Source organism: Spea bombifrons, chromosome 7 (genome assembly GCF_027358695.1).
Source record: "Spea bombifrons isolate aSpeBom1 chromosome 7, aSpeBom1.2.pri, whole genome shotgun sequence".
Lineage (NCBI taxonomy): Eukaryota > Metazoa > Chordata > Amphibia > Anura > Pelobatidae > Spea > Spea bombifrons.
Window position 1 is genome coordinate 34,848,588 of NC_071093.1, and position 19,372 is coordinate 34,867,959.

At 37.2% G+C, this 19,372-nt stretch overlaps 1 protein-coding gene across 1 annotated transcript in view; it reads left to right on the forward strand.

The window, feature by feature from the left end:
- The window catches only part of CLEC16A (C-type lectin domain containing 16A), a 64,997-nt gene that overhangs the window by 3,079 nt on the left and 42,546 nt on the right, over window positions 1–19,372 (forward strand). The window contains exons 2-10 of the mRNA XM_053470761.1: window positions 61–189; window positions 847–980; window positions 1,395–1,543; window positions 3,292–3,397; window positions 9,211–9,334; window positions 11,291–11,465; window positions 11,836–11,889; window positions 14,104–14,217; window positions 18,983–19,211. Coding sequence (XP_053326736.1) covers window positions 61–189; window positions 847–980; window positions 1,395–1,543; window positions 3,292–3,397; window positions 9,211–9,334; window positions 11,291–11,465; window positions 11,836–11,889; window positions 14,104–14,217; window positions 18,983–19,211 — 1,214 coding nt within the window. The remainder of the gene's footprint in view (window positions 1–60; window positions 190–846; window positions 981–1,394; window positions 1,544–3,291; window positions 3,398–9,210; window positions 9,335–11,290; window positions 11,466–11,835; window positions 11,890–14,103; window positions 14,218–18,982; window positions 19,212–19,372) is intronic.

Below are 19,372 nucleotides of genomic sequence, written 5' to 3' on the forward strand. Positions count from 1 at the left end.
ATGTTTTGGCCCAAAGGCCGCTTTGTTCTCTTAGTTATGTTTTGTCATTGTCCTTTCCAGGTACATGTATCAAGTCTTAACAAAGAACACCACTGTCACGGATCTTAATCGGAATTTGCTGGTGGAAACCATTCGCTCCATCACAGAGATACTTATCTGGGGAGATCAAAATGACAGTTCTGTGTTTGAGTAAGTGACATCTTTCACGTAATGACAATGACTTATCTGGTTTTAGATCAGTGTAGGGTGCCCAGTGTAACCCACTCACTTGTGATAAGAATAATCCTTCCGGTTTCATATCATTTATTAAGTGTCCATCCCTTGGGTCACAACCAACAAGGATTATGAGCAAGTCTACTGACTTGGGTCAAATGCTATCTCTAAATTCTATCGCTGTTTATATGGGCACTGGTGGTTATATCAAAGCCCTACCGTTTGCCTGTGCAGTTGAGATTATGGTAATACTGGCGCCGAAGCTATGGCTTCCTTTTTAAAGCAGTCAAGTATAGGCCCTACATGATAGCTAAGGTTGCTTACCCACTTTTAATAAGAAATTAAACCATACAGATGGACATCTAGAAGTAGCGTGTGTTATAGATTGGATGAGATCATGTGCAAAGATGTTTAAATTAATACAGTAGAAAATAAACATAAATATTGTTCTGATGTTATCTCATTGAAAATGTGTGACTCTTCAAATTTCTTTAACTTGGCCCAAATAAAGGTATCTCCTGTAACTAATGGAATCATCTTAGTTTGCATCACCAATGCTCTATCCATTTTCCTTATTGGGTTGGAACAGAAAAGGGATATTTAAAGTAACGATGCTCAAATGTTATTTTACAGCTTCTTTCTGGAGAAGAACATGTTTGTTTTCTTCTTAAACATTCTGCGCCAAAAGTCTGGTCGTTATGTCTGCGGTCAGCTGCTGCAGACTTTGAACATGCTGTTTGAGAATATTAACCATGAAACGTCTTTATGTAAGTACCCGGTAAATGTGAGTACTTTACTATGCGTTGGGAAGGAGGGTTTGCTATGCGTTATTAAGGGCCATCTAATTCTGCAATAGTTCATAAGTTCCAGCAGATTGCAGTGTCCAAAAAAGTTAAAATAAAATAATTAGAATTTTAAAAAAAAGCACTTTGTAGACCCTCGCGGTAGTAGCTGAAGTTGTGTCTTGAACCTTTGCATGGCAATGGATGGACTTTGATTAAAATAAACGTGTCATACAAGTTTTGACATCATTTGTCATTCCAGTATTTTTATGTGTCATAAAAATGTTTAAGGAGTCAAATTAACAAGTCAAGATCTTTAAAATTCATAAATATGTCTCCTTTATAATTGATTGTTTGGGTTACGGTACGAGTATTTCTTTTTTTTTTTTTTGTACGCAGATTACCTGCTATCCAATAACCACGTGAACTCTATCATTGTTCACAAGTTTGACTTTTCGGACGAAGAGATAATGGGTTACTACATCTGCTTCCTAAAAACTCTTTCAGTCAAACTCAACAATCACACAGTCCACTTCTTTTACAACGAGGTGAGCATTTTCCAATTACTGATAAAAGCACAGTTTTTGCGTCATCTAGCTGCTGAAACATGTCTATGGAAAAACCCGAAATATCTATCGTGCTGGTGTACCCAAAACATTGACAAACATTGATTGTGTGTGTGTGTGTGTGTATATATATATATATATATATATATACATACAGTATATTCTCATACAATTGTGTATGCTGTGTTATTATCTGATTTATAGAGCACCATCATATTCTGTAGTGTTGTACAAAGGGCATCACATAACAATTGAGACTTATGGAAACAGAAGGTTTGGAAGACCCTTCTCAGCTGAGCTTACAATCTAGAAGGAGATGGGGAGTCCCTGGGACACTAGTGTACATAACTTTTCCATTAATATAAAAAATGCAGATTCCCCTTTTTGTTTTGTATAAATGCTCACAAGTTTGAAGCATATGCAATACTTAAAATATGCACTAGAGGGCAGTGGGCACTTGGTGAAGCTTTATTCTGGTCCTCAATACCATCTCTAATTGTATTTTTTACTTTTTATTCACATGCATTTAGTATAATTGTAACTGTAACTTTATAAATGTTATCAGAAATACTAGAATGATGGAATATATAAAAAGAGCAAATGACAGAAATGTACTATACGTGGGTACTGGGCACAGTTGTTACACTGACTCCCACCAAGTAGTTAAAATGTGGTTTAAAAAATACTCTGCTTATTTTTCATTTTAGCCCTATGTACTAGACAAACACCATGACTCTCTATCATATTGCCTGTAGGGAAACAATAGAACCAGGTACTTGGTGCTTTTTTAAAACTGTACATTCCTCCATTGGTTTTTCACCTGTGTGGGTCAGTCTGGGGAGATCAGAAGATGTCCCCATCCAGCCCATGCTCCCAAAGCCTGGAAAAGGCAGGACAGTGGGAAAGCTACCCAGCACACTGCCTGGGATCCGGACTGTTCTGTGAAAACTGGGACTGTTGGGAGGTATGGGTACACTAGCAGCGTTTATCACAGATACACTGCAAATAAGACAAGATAATTTAGAATACACTCCTATTCAAGCCCTCTGAGTACTTTAATATGCATTGTACCAATGGAAAATACAATGAAGTTAAAGCTCTTACTGACACAGAGGCTGCCCTCCCCCTCCTGATTGGCTGCTTATGGGGCTTTGCTCTCACTTTATGAATGCCATTTTTGGGTGTTAATGGCAATTGTTGTTATTGTTGTGGAGATATTTTAAAAATGTAACTTCATGGAAACTGGATCGGAAGCATCCTGCGGCAGGGCCAGCTTTATCCAATCAGTCTCCTCACCACCTTCTTTACAAAAGCTGGTGGAATCGGTCAATAACAATCTGCAGCTCAGAAGTTGGCGAGAGATAACAGAATTCAGAAGAATAATCATGCATCCTTAGCAAATTATATTTACAATAATAGTGTTCACACCAGGCGCATTTTAAATAGTCACGTGTTTAGTTTTTTAAAAAATCTGTACGCACCATTACATGTGTCTATTTAGTGTGTAATGTAGGATTTGGGGAAAATTGACAGATCTGTTAAGTCATTTAAAGAAAATATCTACTAAATTAGTACAACAAAAACAGAATTTGTAGATTTTGTGATCTTGTATTCGTAATGCAGCTTCATCTTTATATGTAAGTAATACTTTTCTAATTTTTATGTTACAAAATTTTGTGTTACAACATTTCTGTATTTAAAATAATTCGGAGCTGATCTTTTCCTTTTAGCACACCAATGATTTTGCTTTGTACACGGAGGCCATTAAATTCTTTAACCACCCCGAGCACATGGTTAGAGTTGCGGTGAGAAACATCACCTTAAATATCTACAAAGGTAAGCAATTGCTGTTTTTAGTATAAAGAAAACAAAAAGTCAGCCTGACTGTGGTCGCTAGCTTTTATCTGTGACTGCGATTGGGTGCCTTGTTTAAAGGTAAGAATATATTAGCGAAAGTTGCTCATTTAGAAATGTTTTTTGGTATATAGACTGATTTATGTTTTAGCTGAGTGTAAATGGAATAGAATGAGTGTTAAAGGTCCTTGTCTTTGTGAATGCATTTTTGTAGACTATGTAATTGCGTTAATTAAACTGTAGGTGGCGCCAGAGTATTAGGAAACTACAAAATTATTGGCTTAAAAAACAGGAGGAAAAACTCCGAAAGGTGTTCGGGAATCAGAATATTTTTGCAGTTTTAAATGAGTGTTTAACAACAGAGGAAACGTTTAACCCCTTCAGCACCGGGACGTACCTGGTACTTCCTGGTTACTGGTCACCGGTAGACCGGGACGTACCAGGTACGTCTCCTCCAAAAAACGCCCCCACATCACCACGATCGCGGCGATCGTGGAGGCGCTGCTGCTACTGTCTGCCCAGGAGTCCTGGGCAGACAGCACAGCCTCTCTAAACCCGCCCCCAAGCCTACGATCACTCCCACGGAGTGATTTTATAGGCAGAAACAGCGATTGCAGAAAGATCTGCAATCGCGGTTTCAGCTGCCACAGGCAGCTTCAGGGAAGGGGGGGGTGTTGAATGGGTCCCCACACAAGTGTGGGGACCTGACACAACACCCCCCAGCTGCCTGATCGCTCCATGAGAGCGTCAGTGCAGCGTTAACCCCTTCAATGCCGCGATCGCGGCATTGAAGGGGTTAATTCCCGTTTTGTAGGGGGCTCTGGCAGACCAGCAACAGCAAAAACGAGCCCCCAGAAGTCCTCTGATCAGTCCTGTAGGACTGATCAGGAGACTCCTCCTCTACAATCTCCAGTCTGTTGGAGATTGTGTCCCAGCTGCCAGAGGCAGCTTCAGGGACAGGGAGACAGGGTTCTTTGGTCTCCACATGAGTGTGGAGACAAGCCCCCCCCACCTTCACCCTTCCTCAGTTAACCCCTACCCCCCTCTTCCTCAATTAACCCCTTCAATGCTGCGATTGTGTATGACCCCCATCACAGCATTGCAAGGGTTAATATTAGTCCCCACAAGCTTGTGGGGACTAAATACCAGTCAATGCTGTGCTTCAATGGAGCATCAGCATTGAAAGAGTTAAAAAAAATGTAAAAAATAATAATAATTAAAAAAATAAATTAATTTAAAAAAAAATAACAGCACTGACCTGAAAGTCCAGGGTGCTTCCAGGTCAAATGCTGGGCTGATCAGATCGCTCCTGGCCAATAGGAGTGATCGGATCATTATGGCAGCCCACGGATGACCCTGCTCTACAAAGAGAGAGGGGTCATCTAGGGTAATTATGAAAAACACAAATTATTAATAAATGAAATAATCATAATTATTACCTGATCACTTGTCGGTGACATTTTAAGTCGCTGATTATTGATCGATCTCCCTGATTGATGTCAGCGGCCTAAACCTGTCACTTACAAGCAATCTGATAAAAAAAATATTTAAAAAAATGTAAATGCACATGTTCCAGTTTTGCCCTCATAGCTTCCTCAAATAATGCATGAACCATGCATGTGAGGCCTTGTTGGAACCGGGGGATGTTGGTGAACAAAATGTGGTGCTTTCTTCCACTGTTGCGCTTATGGTGTGCAAGAAATTCAGTGCAACATTGAAATGTATGCGTTAAAAACGCAATAAAATAATTTCCCTGTGAAGTTTGGCAGACATCAGTGAAGAAATGGCTAGCTGAAAACTGTCAAAACTACCCTAGTTGAACACCTTGACTTGTCTACTGTTCATAAATATATACTTTTATGGGGTAATTTACAGCGGGGGGCTTCCAAAATGTCCCAAATGGGATATGGGCCCAGGAAACCAATTTCTGAAAATTCCAAATGTGAAAACGAAAATGCGCATGTTCCGGTTTTGCCCTCATAGCTTCCTCAAAAATTGCATGAACCATGCATGTGAGGCCTTGTTGGAACCGGGGGATGTTGGTGAACACAATTTGGTGTTTTTTTCTGCAGTTGCACATATTCTATACAAAATATAATATAAAATCTAAAGCAACATTGCAACATATGCAAAAAAAACAAAAAAATATAAAAATACCTCAAAATTTGGCAGCAATTGGCCATAAAATCCCTGTTTGAAAAGTGTCAAAATGACCCTAGTTGTACACCTTGACTTATCTACTGTTCATAAACATATAATTTGGGGGGGATAATCAGTATCTGTGAGAACTATTGCAGTTATTAGACTACCATGCCAAATTTGAAAAAAATTACATTTCAAAAACGTAATGCATGCCTTGCAATATTTGCCCTATACTGGTCAAAATAGATAAAAATCCTGGCCATGTTGGGTGGTTTCCAAATCAGGACAACTTAATGAATATATTTGAGATAATTTTTTCCCATTGGTTCAATGTGTGTACAATTTGTATGTATACAAAACTGTAAAAAAATGCGTTTTTTTCATTTTTTCCCCACTTTTTCCAGTTTATTTCAAATAAAACAATGTACTACCCAGCTTAATATGGTTTCAAATGAAAGCCCTACTTGTGCTGAAAAAAACAATATATGATTTGTGTGGGTGCACCACTTGATAAGAGAAAAATTACAGTTGAAGAAAGACATGGCAAAAACACAAAAACGGCTCTGGTCCTTTAGCGACACCCTAGCTTAAAAATCCCGGTCCTGAAGGGGTTAATGTATACATAATATATGTAATATATATATAAATATGTGTGTTGTGTGTGTATATGTAGTTTGGAATAGCCATGTTATTCTAATAGTGTAGATGGAAATAAATGTATTGCATCATAAATGTATTGCATCATAAAATAGCTTTTTTTATTGGATTAACATTCCATTTTAAGGACAAGCTTTCGAGAATATTTACCCTTTTCTTATTAAATCAATAGCAATGCTTCTTAAAATGGAACGCCAGTCCAATAAAAAGGGTATTATTGTATATATATATACATACATACAATATTAATGCACACTATTATTAAAAAAAAAAAAGAAACCTCAGGTATGTGTATTTTTATCTGTAAACATACAATGACCAATGTACCATGACCTACTTATATCTAGAGAGAGATACAGGGTTTTTTTGCAGGAAAGTATTTGATTCCAACGCCCTTGCTTCATTATTCATTATGAAGGTCCAACAATGGCAAGTTTTTTTCCAGGAAGAAAGGCACTGCATAATTCAGTGGGCGAGGAGACGGAAGAAATCTCCTGATTTTACTATACATTATACAGGACCAGCCAAGCCCTACCTACCTGTAACAGGAGCTCACTGACGTAGGACCTTCATAATGTATAGTGAAGTGAGTTAGGTGGAACCACAGCTCTTCACTTAGTGTATTAACCCCGCTGTCATTGTATGTTCATGTTGTGTACCAATAATAATAAGCTTGTACAGATCATACATATATACCCAGCTTATATATGTTACCCCGCTCTTGGAAATACAGTAGAAATGCTCGTATTTGGCCCCTTTGTTTAGTTTTTTTTTAGCTAGTGGAAAGTATCCGAATGTTTTCATGCCTTTTCTCATACCTTGGTATTTGTGTGTATATATATATATGTGTATATATGTATATGTGTGTGTATGTATGTGTATATATATATATATATATATATATATATATAAATAATTATGGTATAGTTTAATGAGCCCAAGATTGCATATACATTTAATTTGCCACTTTTGGGCATTCCTAATGATCTTGTAACCTGGTTGTACTCTTTAGAAGGATGTTTTATCATCCCAGTTTCTATCTTATTAACTTTCGTTTCTTATCATTTCTTCATTGCTGATTCCCATGCGCCCTCACACAGTCTCATGTAAGTTTATTCAACGATTTATTGTTTGTGTGTTTGTCTTGGATATGCAAAGATTCCCTAGCTGGTTGCTTAACCGGTTATAAACCTTCCCTTTGCCATCTTTTTACACCCAATCTTAATTATATGTTAAATACCTAATCCAGGCCAACTTGCATTTATGTGTTTTAATCAATGCAGATACCTGCAGGCGTTCTTTAGCTGTTTTCACACTTAATCTGCTTCTGGCTGCATCTTGTAAGCATTCATATATATATATATATATATATATATATATATATATATATATATATATATATATATACTTCTAGCGCTCCTATAGAAATCAATGAGTGTAGCTGCAGCCAATCACACTCATGCTAACGTGCTATTGGCTGCTGCCATTGACTTTAATAGGAGTGCTACTGAGCATGTACGGGAAGTACACCCCAGCATGTAAATAACACTATTTTGGAACTCGGCTGTTCCATCAATACCGAGTGTTTAAAATGTGCTGTCAAACCTCTAATATTAGTTGCGGCAGATGGCTTCTTTTGTTTGATCAGCATGGATTGTGTCAAAAGAACAAGCTTAGGCGGAAAACATTTTGCCACCATATGTAACTTCATAGCTGATTTACCACGTATTGAAAGGTTTTTTTTTAACTAACTTAGAACACTAATGTTAATGGGTCTTTTTAATAGTTAAAAACACTTGTATTAATTTACATTTTACTTAAATGATTATAGCCCTGTAGCTCGTGTTTGCTCATTTTTTCTTAGGCGATTGGGCTGTCATAGGTTTCAGGACCTTTTTAAGGTTTTTTCACCCAGTTTCAGTTAATAGACACCTGCATGTATCCATTACTCATTTTTGATTTCCAGTCTGTGCCACCATAATTAACCACTCATATATAATACATCTTTGGGGTTTTTTTTTAATTCTAATGTTGTATTTTAATTAAAAAATATGATGTGTGCGCATTATTATTAAGGGGAAACCGGATTTCCTAGCCTGTCTGGTATCATATGGGGATGTAACATCGTTATAATCCGAGTTTGAAAGAATATCATTAAATGTTCCACAAACAGATATGCCGCCTGCCTTCTCTAAACAAGCTTATTAATTGAGGAAATGTTATAGACTTGGAGATACACAATGAAATGTTAATGTCGATGCTGACCTTACAAATCCAGAGCGTACGGCTATCGTCTCATCTGTTTAATGAACCCAGTAGTACAAACATTGTATCATATATTATGTAAAGGAGAAGTAATCTTTATGTATCAAGGTTGGTTAGATAAGGGGGGAATAAGTGCTGCCTGGCAGTACAAATGAATGCAACTTTCCTTGTAACAACATAATCACACTCAATGTCAGGTAACAATATGTAACTGAATCATACAATATCGTTCTTGGAAGATGTCCAAAGTTCCTTGGAACACTTTCCTGAACAATGCCATTGTAAAGAAGTTTACTCGCATGTCCTCGCCTTGAATGCTATTAATTTCTATGGAGGAAGATCTGAAGCTCCCTTGTTTGCCTAATAAAGGTCATGCTTGTTTCGGCAAAGGGGAAGATTGCCAGGACTCGCATTACAGATATAAAATATCTCAACAGCTGAGTTACTAATCACAGCTCTTGATCAGCAAATCAATATTTTAAAAAGCCAAGAGAATGACCAGTCGATGGGACGGTGTCCTGTTATAACCTGGGGCACGTTTGTGACATTATGGATACGCTAGGATACATCCAACCTCTCCGAAATAGTCAATTGCAATTCTGAAAAAAATACCTGTTTTTGGTATAAAACGTGGAAAACTTAGTGGGAAATTCCATAATACTCTAATATTACAATGTTGACTTTGAAAATAAAAGTTGCGTTTTAACCACTCTTCTTTGTTATCGTTGTAGTTAACAACCAGCCGATGTTGCACTATATCAGAGATAAGACAGCGGTGCCGTATTTTTCCAATCTTGTTTGGTTTATTGGAATCCACGTCATTGAACTCGACAAGTGTGTTCAGACCGATGAACAGTAAGTCTACCATCTGTACGCCTTGTTTCAGATGCAGATGGTAACAATGTACATTTGCAAATAAAAAAATGTAATTCATTATTCTGGTCATTTTTTATGTATACCTCCTATACAGGGTTGTATTGTTTTGCCAGTAAAATGGGATTTACTAATGGATTTCTTTATGGCGGGTACACTGGGTAGCGGGATGTGCAGTACGTGGCCATACAGAGTAAGTGATAAAACGGAGATATATAAATACATATATACGACCGTTTTCAGAAATTTTGCTATAGCAATTTTCCTTTGATTACACAAAACCCGGCAGAACAGTTGTATATTCTGGGACGTTCTTTCATCTTCTGCCCAAGGGTAATAATCGGAGCATGGTGTTTTATTCACGCCGGTGGATTTATCAATGCTTCTAGTTTTACGCCGTTGCCGAATGTTAATGTATGAAAACTGTTATAGGAAGCGGGTTTGCTGCCAGTTTGGGAACAACCTTCCTTTGTGTTGATTTTCTGCATTATAAACAAGTACTTAATCCTGATGGCCTTAATCTCCTGCGTTCTGAATGATCGTATGACTGCTTCTTAATTGGATTGCATGAATTATTCACAGCTTCTCCAGGGTCAGCAGCCGCTGTAGGAGCCTCCCGATGTACTAATTGAACCTTTGCTTGTTGTGCTTGAGTGATTGGAGTGGTAGCGTAATCCATATTCCGAAGCAATCTATTAAAGTTAATGTAATTTGGCTAAATTAATAGGCCACGCTGTCAAACGGGAAAGGATAGAACGAGAGGATGTGGCACAGCCTCTGGCGCGTGTTTCTTCGTACACTTAATGGAGTAATGTCTTGGGACTTAAACGCCCTCTCCCACAAAGCACGCTTTTTTTAACAGGAGACTGGCATGGTTAAAACGCCAAACGAGCGAGCTGTCGTTCTCCAACGCGTTTAACCCACTGCTTTTAAAATTCCTTTTTCCCCGATTGGTCTTTTGTTAAAATTAGAATTTGGATTCTATGTCTATAAACTCCAAAATGTTTGTTCTCAAGACGCAAGCTATAGTTTAATTCAGTGTAATAAAAAATAATAAAAAAAAGACATTTCCCAAGCAAAGTAGCAGCATTTAAAACAGTTATGTGTGTGAATGTGTATGTATGTATATGAATTAATCAATTAACAAATTGTGTCCATTAAAATAACGTGAAATGGATCAGAAAGTCAGTGTAGATTTTGTTAATGCTGTAAATGACTATTGTAGCTGAAAACAGTTGATTTTTAGTGGAATATCTTCATAGGTGTACAGAGGCCTTTTATCACTCCCATCACTCCTGCGTTTCAATGATACATTGTGTTTGATAATCCAAGTTTAAAAGGCTAATTGATAATTAGAAAACCCTAATGTTACACAGCTAGAAGTTTCCTTGTATTTCATGAGAACCGCCAAGTGACCCCAAACTTTTTTAATGAAAGTGTGTGTGTATATATATGTGTGTATATATATATATATATATATATATATATATATATATATATTAATTACATTTATATACCTTGATGCCTAATAAGCAAATAAAAAATAATAAAAATAATCGTTTGGATGTCAGTAGAGGCAGGGATACCAGTCTGAGTCTTTGAGGCATCAGTGCAATTATAAACTTTGCGCACTGTTGTAAGGTAATATTAGGTCGTAATAAGCTATACAGTGAGAAGGACCAACATGATCATCAGCGGAGAAGGTCGTCATATTCTCATATATCATTAGAGCCCGATGGCCATTTAATATGCTTAGTATCTCCAAGTCTCTCAAAGCTGCTGGATTTAAGGTTAGTGAATAAACACCCTAATATTTAGATTTTGGGAAAGATATTTAGTTGGAGGCCGTGTGGTTGGTTTCTCTTGTCTCAGGGGCATGCATGAGAATCTATCTAATGTATCTGACCGCTATTATTTGAACGGTTCTTCCCATTTCAGACACAAAAACAGAGGAAGCCTGAGCAACTTGGTATCACAGCATCTGGATCACTTAAACTACCTTAATGACATTCTCATCATCAACTGTGAATTTCTCAATGACGTCCTTACCGACCACCTGCTTAACAGACTTCTGCTTCCGCTGTATGTCTACTCGCTAGTGAACCAGCAGCAGGTAAAGCGCTATTTCAGTAGCGATGAAAGCAATGTGGTATTCCACAGGCACAATAACAAATGCAAATATAAAAAGGTCAATTTAGTTAAAACGCTGAAGGCAGAATAGCAACTTATTGTACAAGGAAAGGATACACGAACTATATATATATATATATATATATATATATATATATATATATATATAGTGCCATATATAAATCTAAAAGGAAAGGTCTATTGATTTTCATGGTGATGCCCCTCAATTTCTCTTAATAACCATGACCCATAGATCTGTTCTTTATAGAGCATTTATTTTATATATATCTTGTTTGTTATATCTTGTAGTATTGTCCTATTTGAACTGTATCTTCCCCTTTCTATTCCCTTAGGCAGCAGACAGACCGAGAATTAGTCCTCAGGTGTCTTTGTACCTTCTATCCCAGGTATGGTTTTTAAAATGAGAAGTCACCCTCGAGTAGTACTGTAGAGTTTCTCGACACTGTATAATTGGACAATTTACTATTTAATATCATTTACTTTCTTTTGTGTAAAATACAAAAATCAGTAGAAGGGTTGTGTCATCCTAGCCAGCCCTCATATTGTATGTAAACTACGGATGTAAACGTAAATTGGTCACCAGCAAATTGTGAATTCAAGATAAAAATGTGGGTTTTGGTCATATTGAAATTCAGCCAAATCTAGTTTCCCTTACAACTGTTTTATCCGCATAAGTGTAGTAGTACTGTCCTCGTGCAAATAAAATAATTTCTACATTATAATGCTTCACATGAAATTCAGGTGTATTTTTCTATTATTTATGGTTAACCCTTAGCACATGGGATTTCATTGATTTCTCTATTACTGGAATGGCTTTCAGCAGTTGGAGTTCATCCCATTTGGAGCTTTGCTTTAAAATAAATAAATATGCATCGTCCTGACGCCCTCCAAGCATTTAACTTTATACAAGAATTGACCTGATAGACCTCTGAAGATAACAATGCTTGCTGGCAGATTAGGGCATTTCAATAGATCTTCTGAATAATGCACTTCCAGGCAATCTAAAGCCTTATTAAAAATAGTCTCAAAAAAACAAAGGAATATGCAGTTGACTGTATTGTCCGTACTTTGTCCTTGTCTGGAGGATACTTGCGTTTTCAACACAGTATATATTAAAGGTGCCGTCCTGATATCCCACGTGGTTTGGGACATTTTAAGTAGTGTTTCTGCAGGTTGTGTGGTGGATAGATGCTGGAGGGCCAGGAGGGGCCGGGGAACTTATGTGTATGAAGGCTGCATTAGAAACATCATTCTTAGTACTGTTGAATGCCCAAAACTTTCCCAGAAAGTTGTGCCATAATCTTTTCAAGGAATTTTTTTTGTTACCTGACAAAACAGTATGCACAGATCGGATGTTACCGTTGAGATTAAGAAAGCTTAATAATAGCGTCTGTGTTTTTATGTGACCAAACGATCAGAAAAAAGAACATAACGACAGATCTGCTAAGATTTGTTTGCTCAGCTATTAGAGAGTACAAATAATGATGTCTAACGGCACGATTAATAATGTTTGTGTTTTTTCACCATTCATTAATTATGGGTGTCAAGGGGGGCAAGAGGGGGTACTTGCCCCCCCCATGAAATTTTAAGAGGCTCACTGGAGCAGCAGGGGAGGGAGAAACAGTAGTCTGTTTAGAGTAGGTTAACTAGAGGCACAAAAATCCCTTCGTATCCCTCTAGCCGCTCTCCTCCCCGTTACTCTGGCAGCTGCTTCTTCATAGACACAGAGCCCTGTCTGGGCAGAGACACAGTTTGCAGGCTGCAGACACAAGGTAGTCCGATTTTGGTTCCAAACCTTTGTCGGTTTGATCTTTACCACCCCGGCTATTGTAAATGAAACGTCTCATATTGCTCAGGTACATGCTGCTCAGTTAGCTACTACTACTGGTCTAATTTTTCCTATTAATGGGTAACTAACATATGCTTCCCACTAGAAAACCCTCTGATGAGATAACGAGAGGTAGACAATGGGGAGGAGGTAAGGAGGTATTGTGGTAAGAAGAAAGGTTTCTCTCATATTACAAGTACTTTATACTGATGTATAAAGAGTATTATGCATATAGAATGAGTTAGATCATATACAAAAAAAAACTATTTCTTTAATTACAAAGTCATAAATACAATACTGATGATAAAGATGCTATAGATAAAGAGTATCTTGCGTAAAAAGCTAGCAGTAGTACTTTGTTGAATTACTTATATTGAGCCAAACACTGAAATTACTGTGAAGGAGCATCCTCACAAGCAAACTTATCAGGAAAAATCAACGTTTGCCCTCCTTTATGCTAAAACGTTACTGTCGTTGAAGGTAGACAGCAAATTAGGTTGTCTGATACCATTTACGTAGAATAACATTAGCAACCTGAAAGTGCTAAATCAATTGGAAATGGGTTTTCTATTTTAAATTAAAAATGCATAATCCAGTATAAACGTGTTTGAAGACAAGTAGTTACAGTTCGCTTCTGACATACATGCTTTAGTATGTCTGACATATTGAAGCATGTATATGTTACTTTTCAGCTGACATATAATAAATAATAATGCCGTTGTAATATCGGTTTAGTAGAATAATAACTGTTATTCACTTTAATTGTTTTAAGGTTTTTCTGGCTATACATTATGCACCTCTGGTGAACGCTTTGGCTGATGTCATATTAAATGGAGACCTGTCGATGTTCTCAGCCAAAGGAGAACAAAATGTTCAGAGAAGTTCTGTAAGTACATCCTTTCCATGCTATTTGTGAAAATGTTTTGGTGTCTTCAGAAAGTATTTAATGGTTACTGAATCTTCTTGTATTGTTGTAAATATTTTTTACTGTAGTGCAAACAGATGTACAGAGCGTTTTTATGTAGGCAAGCTATCAAATGCTCAGGAGGTATGGAAACTCTCACAGGAAGGTGCCATAAGTGGGAAAGTTGGACCACGCTCAACTCCATCCAGGTTGTCAGGAATCTGAGCTGCGGCTGAGCCAGATCCATACCCCTCTTTATTATTTCCTTACGGAGCGGGTGAGTCGGGTTCAGCCGGGTTCAGCCGGGTTCTGGTTGATGAGTCTAGCACTGGATCTGGTTTGGCCCTGCCTTGACTCATTCTGTGCAGCCGCTTCAAGTAGGTAAGAGGGTATGTCAGGGATTTCACGTATTAGAGAAACCTGCCATGCCAATGATCACATCCAATATTACACAGCGTTGACTTGCAAAAAGTTATATGCCTAAAACAGGCTTTGATGAATTGGAAGTCACTGGCATTTTCTGTTAGTGTAATTTAGAACACCGCTTCATGGAAGCGAAATATTTATTCTGAGAGAGATAACAAGGACAAAGTTTGATTGTGATGCACATAATGACTATAAGGACTTCTCTGGAGATTTGAAAAAGCCGTTCAAATATTAGTAGGACTAAATGCGTGCAACCAGTTGAGCTTGATAACATGTTTAAGAAGAAATGCCAAAGATTGTCTGTCAAAAAGCGGACTAGGATGACATCACTAATAGAATAGATACTATGAAGGAGTGAGTGTGTATTTGAAATTGTAAATAAAATACTATTTGTGGACCTTTACACATTTTTTTTATTTCAAATCTGTCATTTACTTTTCTTGGTGTTTCAGTTTACCATATGCATTTTTTTGTTCCTGTAAGTGACTACTCTACTGCTTTGGATCTCCTAACCTGACTTGCTCTAGTGTTTTTTTTCCTTTTTTTTAAATGTGTATTCTCTTAATTTAAATTAGTTGTTTTGCTCCAATCTGTCGATCTGTTATCACTTTGACTTTTTTTTAAATTTCTCTTTTTTTCGCATTGTGTCCTATAATTTTTGACTTTCTGATGGTATCTCATCAGCCAAAGCACCTGATGCTCTTTTACATGCTGATGAACCACGTAAAGCTGCAAACATGCTGCTTGCATTAACTACTAAACGTAATTGTGTACCTACAAAGGAGAGGACCCTGCCATGGAGTTAAATAATGTTTAGGATTGGGGTATTACTGATTGCTTGAGTCATAGTCAGTCAAGATCTGGGCAGATAGAGGACCTCTTGGATGATCATAATTAAGAAATGGCCGGAAACATTGTCTGTCTATTTGTACGATAGATACAATGAATCTTAAAGCTAGCAATGCAAACAACACCTCCAAGACAAAATTGTGTCACCTACCCTTCCAAGAAGAGAATACATTCAGCAAAGATCTCAAATCCTTCTTTGAAAAAAACAAAGCATGATAATACCTGGTTGTGTCAGAGAAGCTGACATAATTTAGGATGCATACTTCAGGAATACCAGAGAAGCCCTTCATCCTACAGGGAGATGCTATATGGATCCTTTGTAACTAGAATCGTTCAGAACCACAATTCAGTTGATGAAAGGCCGTTGAGAATTTACAGAAGAACCTTTGGTTTCCAGGCTATGCCCACTTTCTGACTTGAATAATCTCTTTATACTAATGTCACTTGTGGAAGAATTGTCCATGAAAAACATGTCCTAGTAGCGATACCATTGTTAGATCTTTATTGTTAGATCTTAGGGAATAATGGACTTTATTATCTTTGTTCCCAAAGGAGGTAAAGGTAAAAAAAAAATTAACTTATAGAAGAAGAAATGAAAGCACTGTAATGTTCTCCGGGATGACAAACCCTGTTGATTTTTGTTATATGGCTTTTTAGTTTGCTTCGATATTATCTCCGGTTAGGTGTGTGTGTTGTCTTAGTTCTTTAGAAATACTCTCTTCTCAATTCCTTAGTTCCAAGCTCAAGAAACAAATGAACTTCTCTTTAAAATACCAGAGGTAGCATATCTTTCTTTGGTTACATACAATTAAAGTTTTACCTTGTGGTGAAGAGTTCTCAGAAGAACAAAACTAAACTGCACATTTCCTGGAAATGTATCACTCATACAACTAAAGCGACTTTTGGCTATCGACGACTACTTGCCAGTGTCTGTAGATACGTGTAACCACTCTTACATGAATTCTGTGTGGTGTTTTTGTCTGATGATCTTGTTCAGACTTTTGTCCTTGGAAATGACAGCTGTTCTCTTTTTTGGAATCGGCCTGTGTATCATTAAAAGTTGTGTCTGACTGCACGCTCTTATTATTTATCTTCCTGTTGAGTAAGAAAGGCTCCCATCTGCTTCCTGTACAATACAGATGTGGTTTGGTTCTACCTGCCCGTAGTTTTTCAGTCTTGTAACCTACTTTCTCCTTCCCGTAACACGAAGAATTACGGGTACTTGCAGACTCTTCATGTGTTCATACCAAAACTGGAGTCGATCTGAAGACAAAGACCTAGTGTTTTATATAATGTAAAGCATTTACATTTTTACACATCTGTAAAATATTAAACTTAAATATATGTTCCCACCATTCGATTTTATTATTTGACCTGTGCTGTGAGGAAACCACTTCTATTTCACAGCGTTTCCTATAGGGTGAATTTTGATTTCAAGTAGTTGAGTAGTAAAACAGTGTTATCTTTCAGTGTTAATTTCTGTTTAAGAATATCTACACAGGTAAAACTACCCATTTAAATGAGCCATCTGAGTGTTTTTTATTGTTATTATTATTTCTAAGTTCACACTTCAAAGTAGTCATGGAATTTTACTTTTCTCTTTTGTTTAGAACATAAAATCTTCTGGTGCTTTACTTCCTCTCTACTAAGTGACACAATATAATATTACTTTTTATACAACATTCCACACCTTTTGCCCCCTTCCCATTTATAAACTAAACTTTACCTACCTTAGCTGGATATAAATGGAGACTTCTATCCTGATACTGACACAAACCTTCTAATCGGCAGTGAACGCAGGCTAGGCATCCTTGTTTTATAAATGAATTCTCAGATGCTAAGATTCTAAGAGTTAGGGGTTTACGCTTACATTTATTTTCACATTTCCGCCAGAATTATTTACCAATCATTGACTTCTAATTTTATCTTCCATTCTGACACTTTCTCCATTGCCTCCCCATATATTGTAGTCTAAATTTCCTTATCTCAGAGACCCCATAACGACTTCATGCCCTACATCTCTTCTCCCCAGACACTGTTCCAACGGCCCTCTTAGCTTTATCCGCGGCTTACACCTCTTCTCTGCTGTCGTCACATATGTGCCTCTAAGGGCTCTCTCCTGTTTGATTCCTTACAATGTTCTGTCCAGATTTTCCCCAACCTTCACCAGTTTTAAAGCCAGTCTGAAAGTCCATTTGTTCAAAGAATCTTCCTGAACCAAATACGCTTTGCTAATATTAACCCCTTAAAGACAATAGGCGGTCCCTAAACCCATTGAAAACAATGCATTTTGAGCCTGTACATGTACGGGCTTTGACATTAAGGGGTTAATTAGTCCCTGCCAACCTTATGATAGGCTTTATTGATCCTTTTATAAAGGGTTTGGTTGGTACTTTGATTTTTCTACTCTTTTGTTTCCATCCATGTATGATCTCATCAATTGAAGTCTTATCAGTAAATGATAACTGTGAGTATAGCTTAGATTGCTTTACTGTACGCATAAATATAAAATTCTTACACTTCAGATTTCAGCATTTCCAGTATATATTTCTCTGTAAGACAAAAGATGCACACATTTCACATTCATGAGAGTGTTTTTGACCTGGTCGTCGTCTTCTATTGCATGGCTTGGCATGCTTGAGTTAGCTGGAAATTGAAAATGTCAGTAGTGAAAGAGTATGAAATGTACTGTTCCTTTTCTCACATAATTATTTCTGTGATTACTGGCCGAGAACAAAGCTTCCTGTTTAGTATTAGTTGGAAGTTAAAGTTTATATCACAATTACCTTCATATACTCAGGAACTTTTCAGGCTCCATTAAATTCCTATGGCTTTTTTAAAACAATGGTCATACCGTTACATATTGTCACGGCTAGGAATAAATTCGATTTGTCACTTACACAGCTTTTAACATAGAACCGAACAGGAGATAAGAACCGTTTGGGAGATAAGAACCGTTTGGCCCATCTAGTCTTTCCATTTTCTCAGGCATCAATCAGTTCTAATCTTAGATTCAGGATAGCTTTATGCCGTCCCATGGAAACCATCTCGCTGTATAAGACTCTACAGCTTCTCATGGGGGTAGTTTGATTTATCTACCACCCTCTCCCTAAAATAAAGTAAATCCTTACATCATATCTCAACATCTAACCCTCTAGTTTAAGATTATGACCTCTTGTTCTAACATTTCTTCTTATTTGAAATAAACTTTTTTTTTCATTTTGTGATTTGATTCTGATTATTTTTTTTTAACAAACCATCTCTAAAATGAATTGCGTTTTCATGTAGCTGTTGTGACTGTGGACTATTATTTTTTGGTGCCAGTCATATACAATAACCTAGTGCAAAACTTAAGGTTACCAGTGCATAAAAGGAAATGTGGTGTCTTCACAATTCTTAATCTTTCATGTTTCTATATATATATATATATATTTTACATGTTTTTAATAAGACTGTATTTGGTTCTATGCAGGGGGAAGCCAGTGTGCGATGCTTCATTAAGCCGCAAGAGACTCTTGAAAAATCTTTAGAGATTAGCAGACAAAGGGGGAGGAAGAAACTGCAAAAGAGACCAAATTACAAAAATATAGGAGAAGAGGAAGAGGAGGATAAAGGACCAGAAGATATTCAGGAAGATCCAGATAAGGCTAAAGGTTCAGAGAATAGCCCCAAAGGCATGAAGGCAAATGTCGATACTGAAGGTGAGGCAATAAATCAAAAGCCACTTGTTTTGGGTATTGAAAATGATATTAGCAGGTTCTAGGGGTGTTGCACCTAAGAGACCTGACATGACTTGATCAGTGCTCATTACTGTATATCTACTTTTGGCCCACTCTGTATACTAAATTAGATTCAGTGGGGA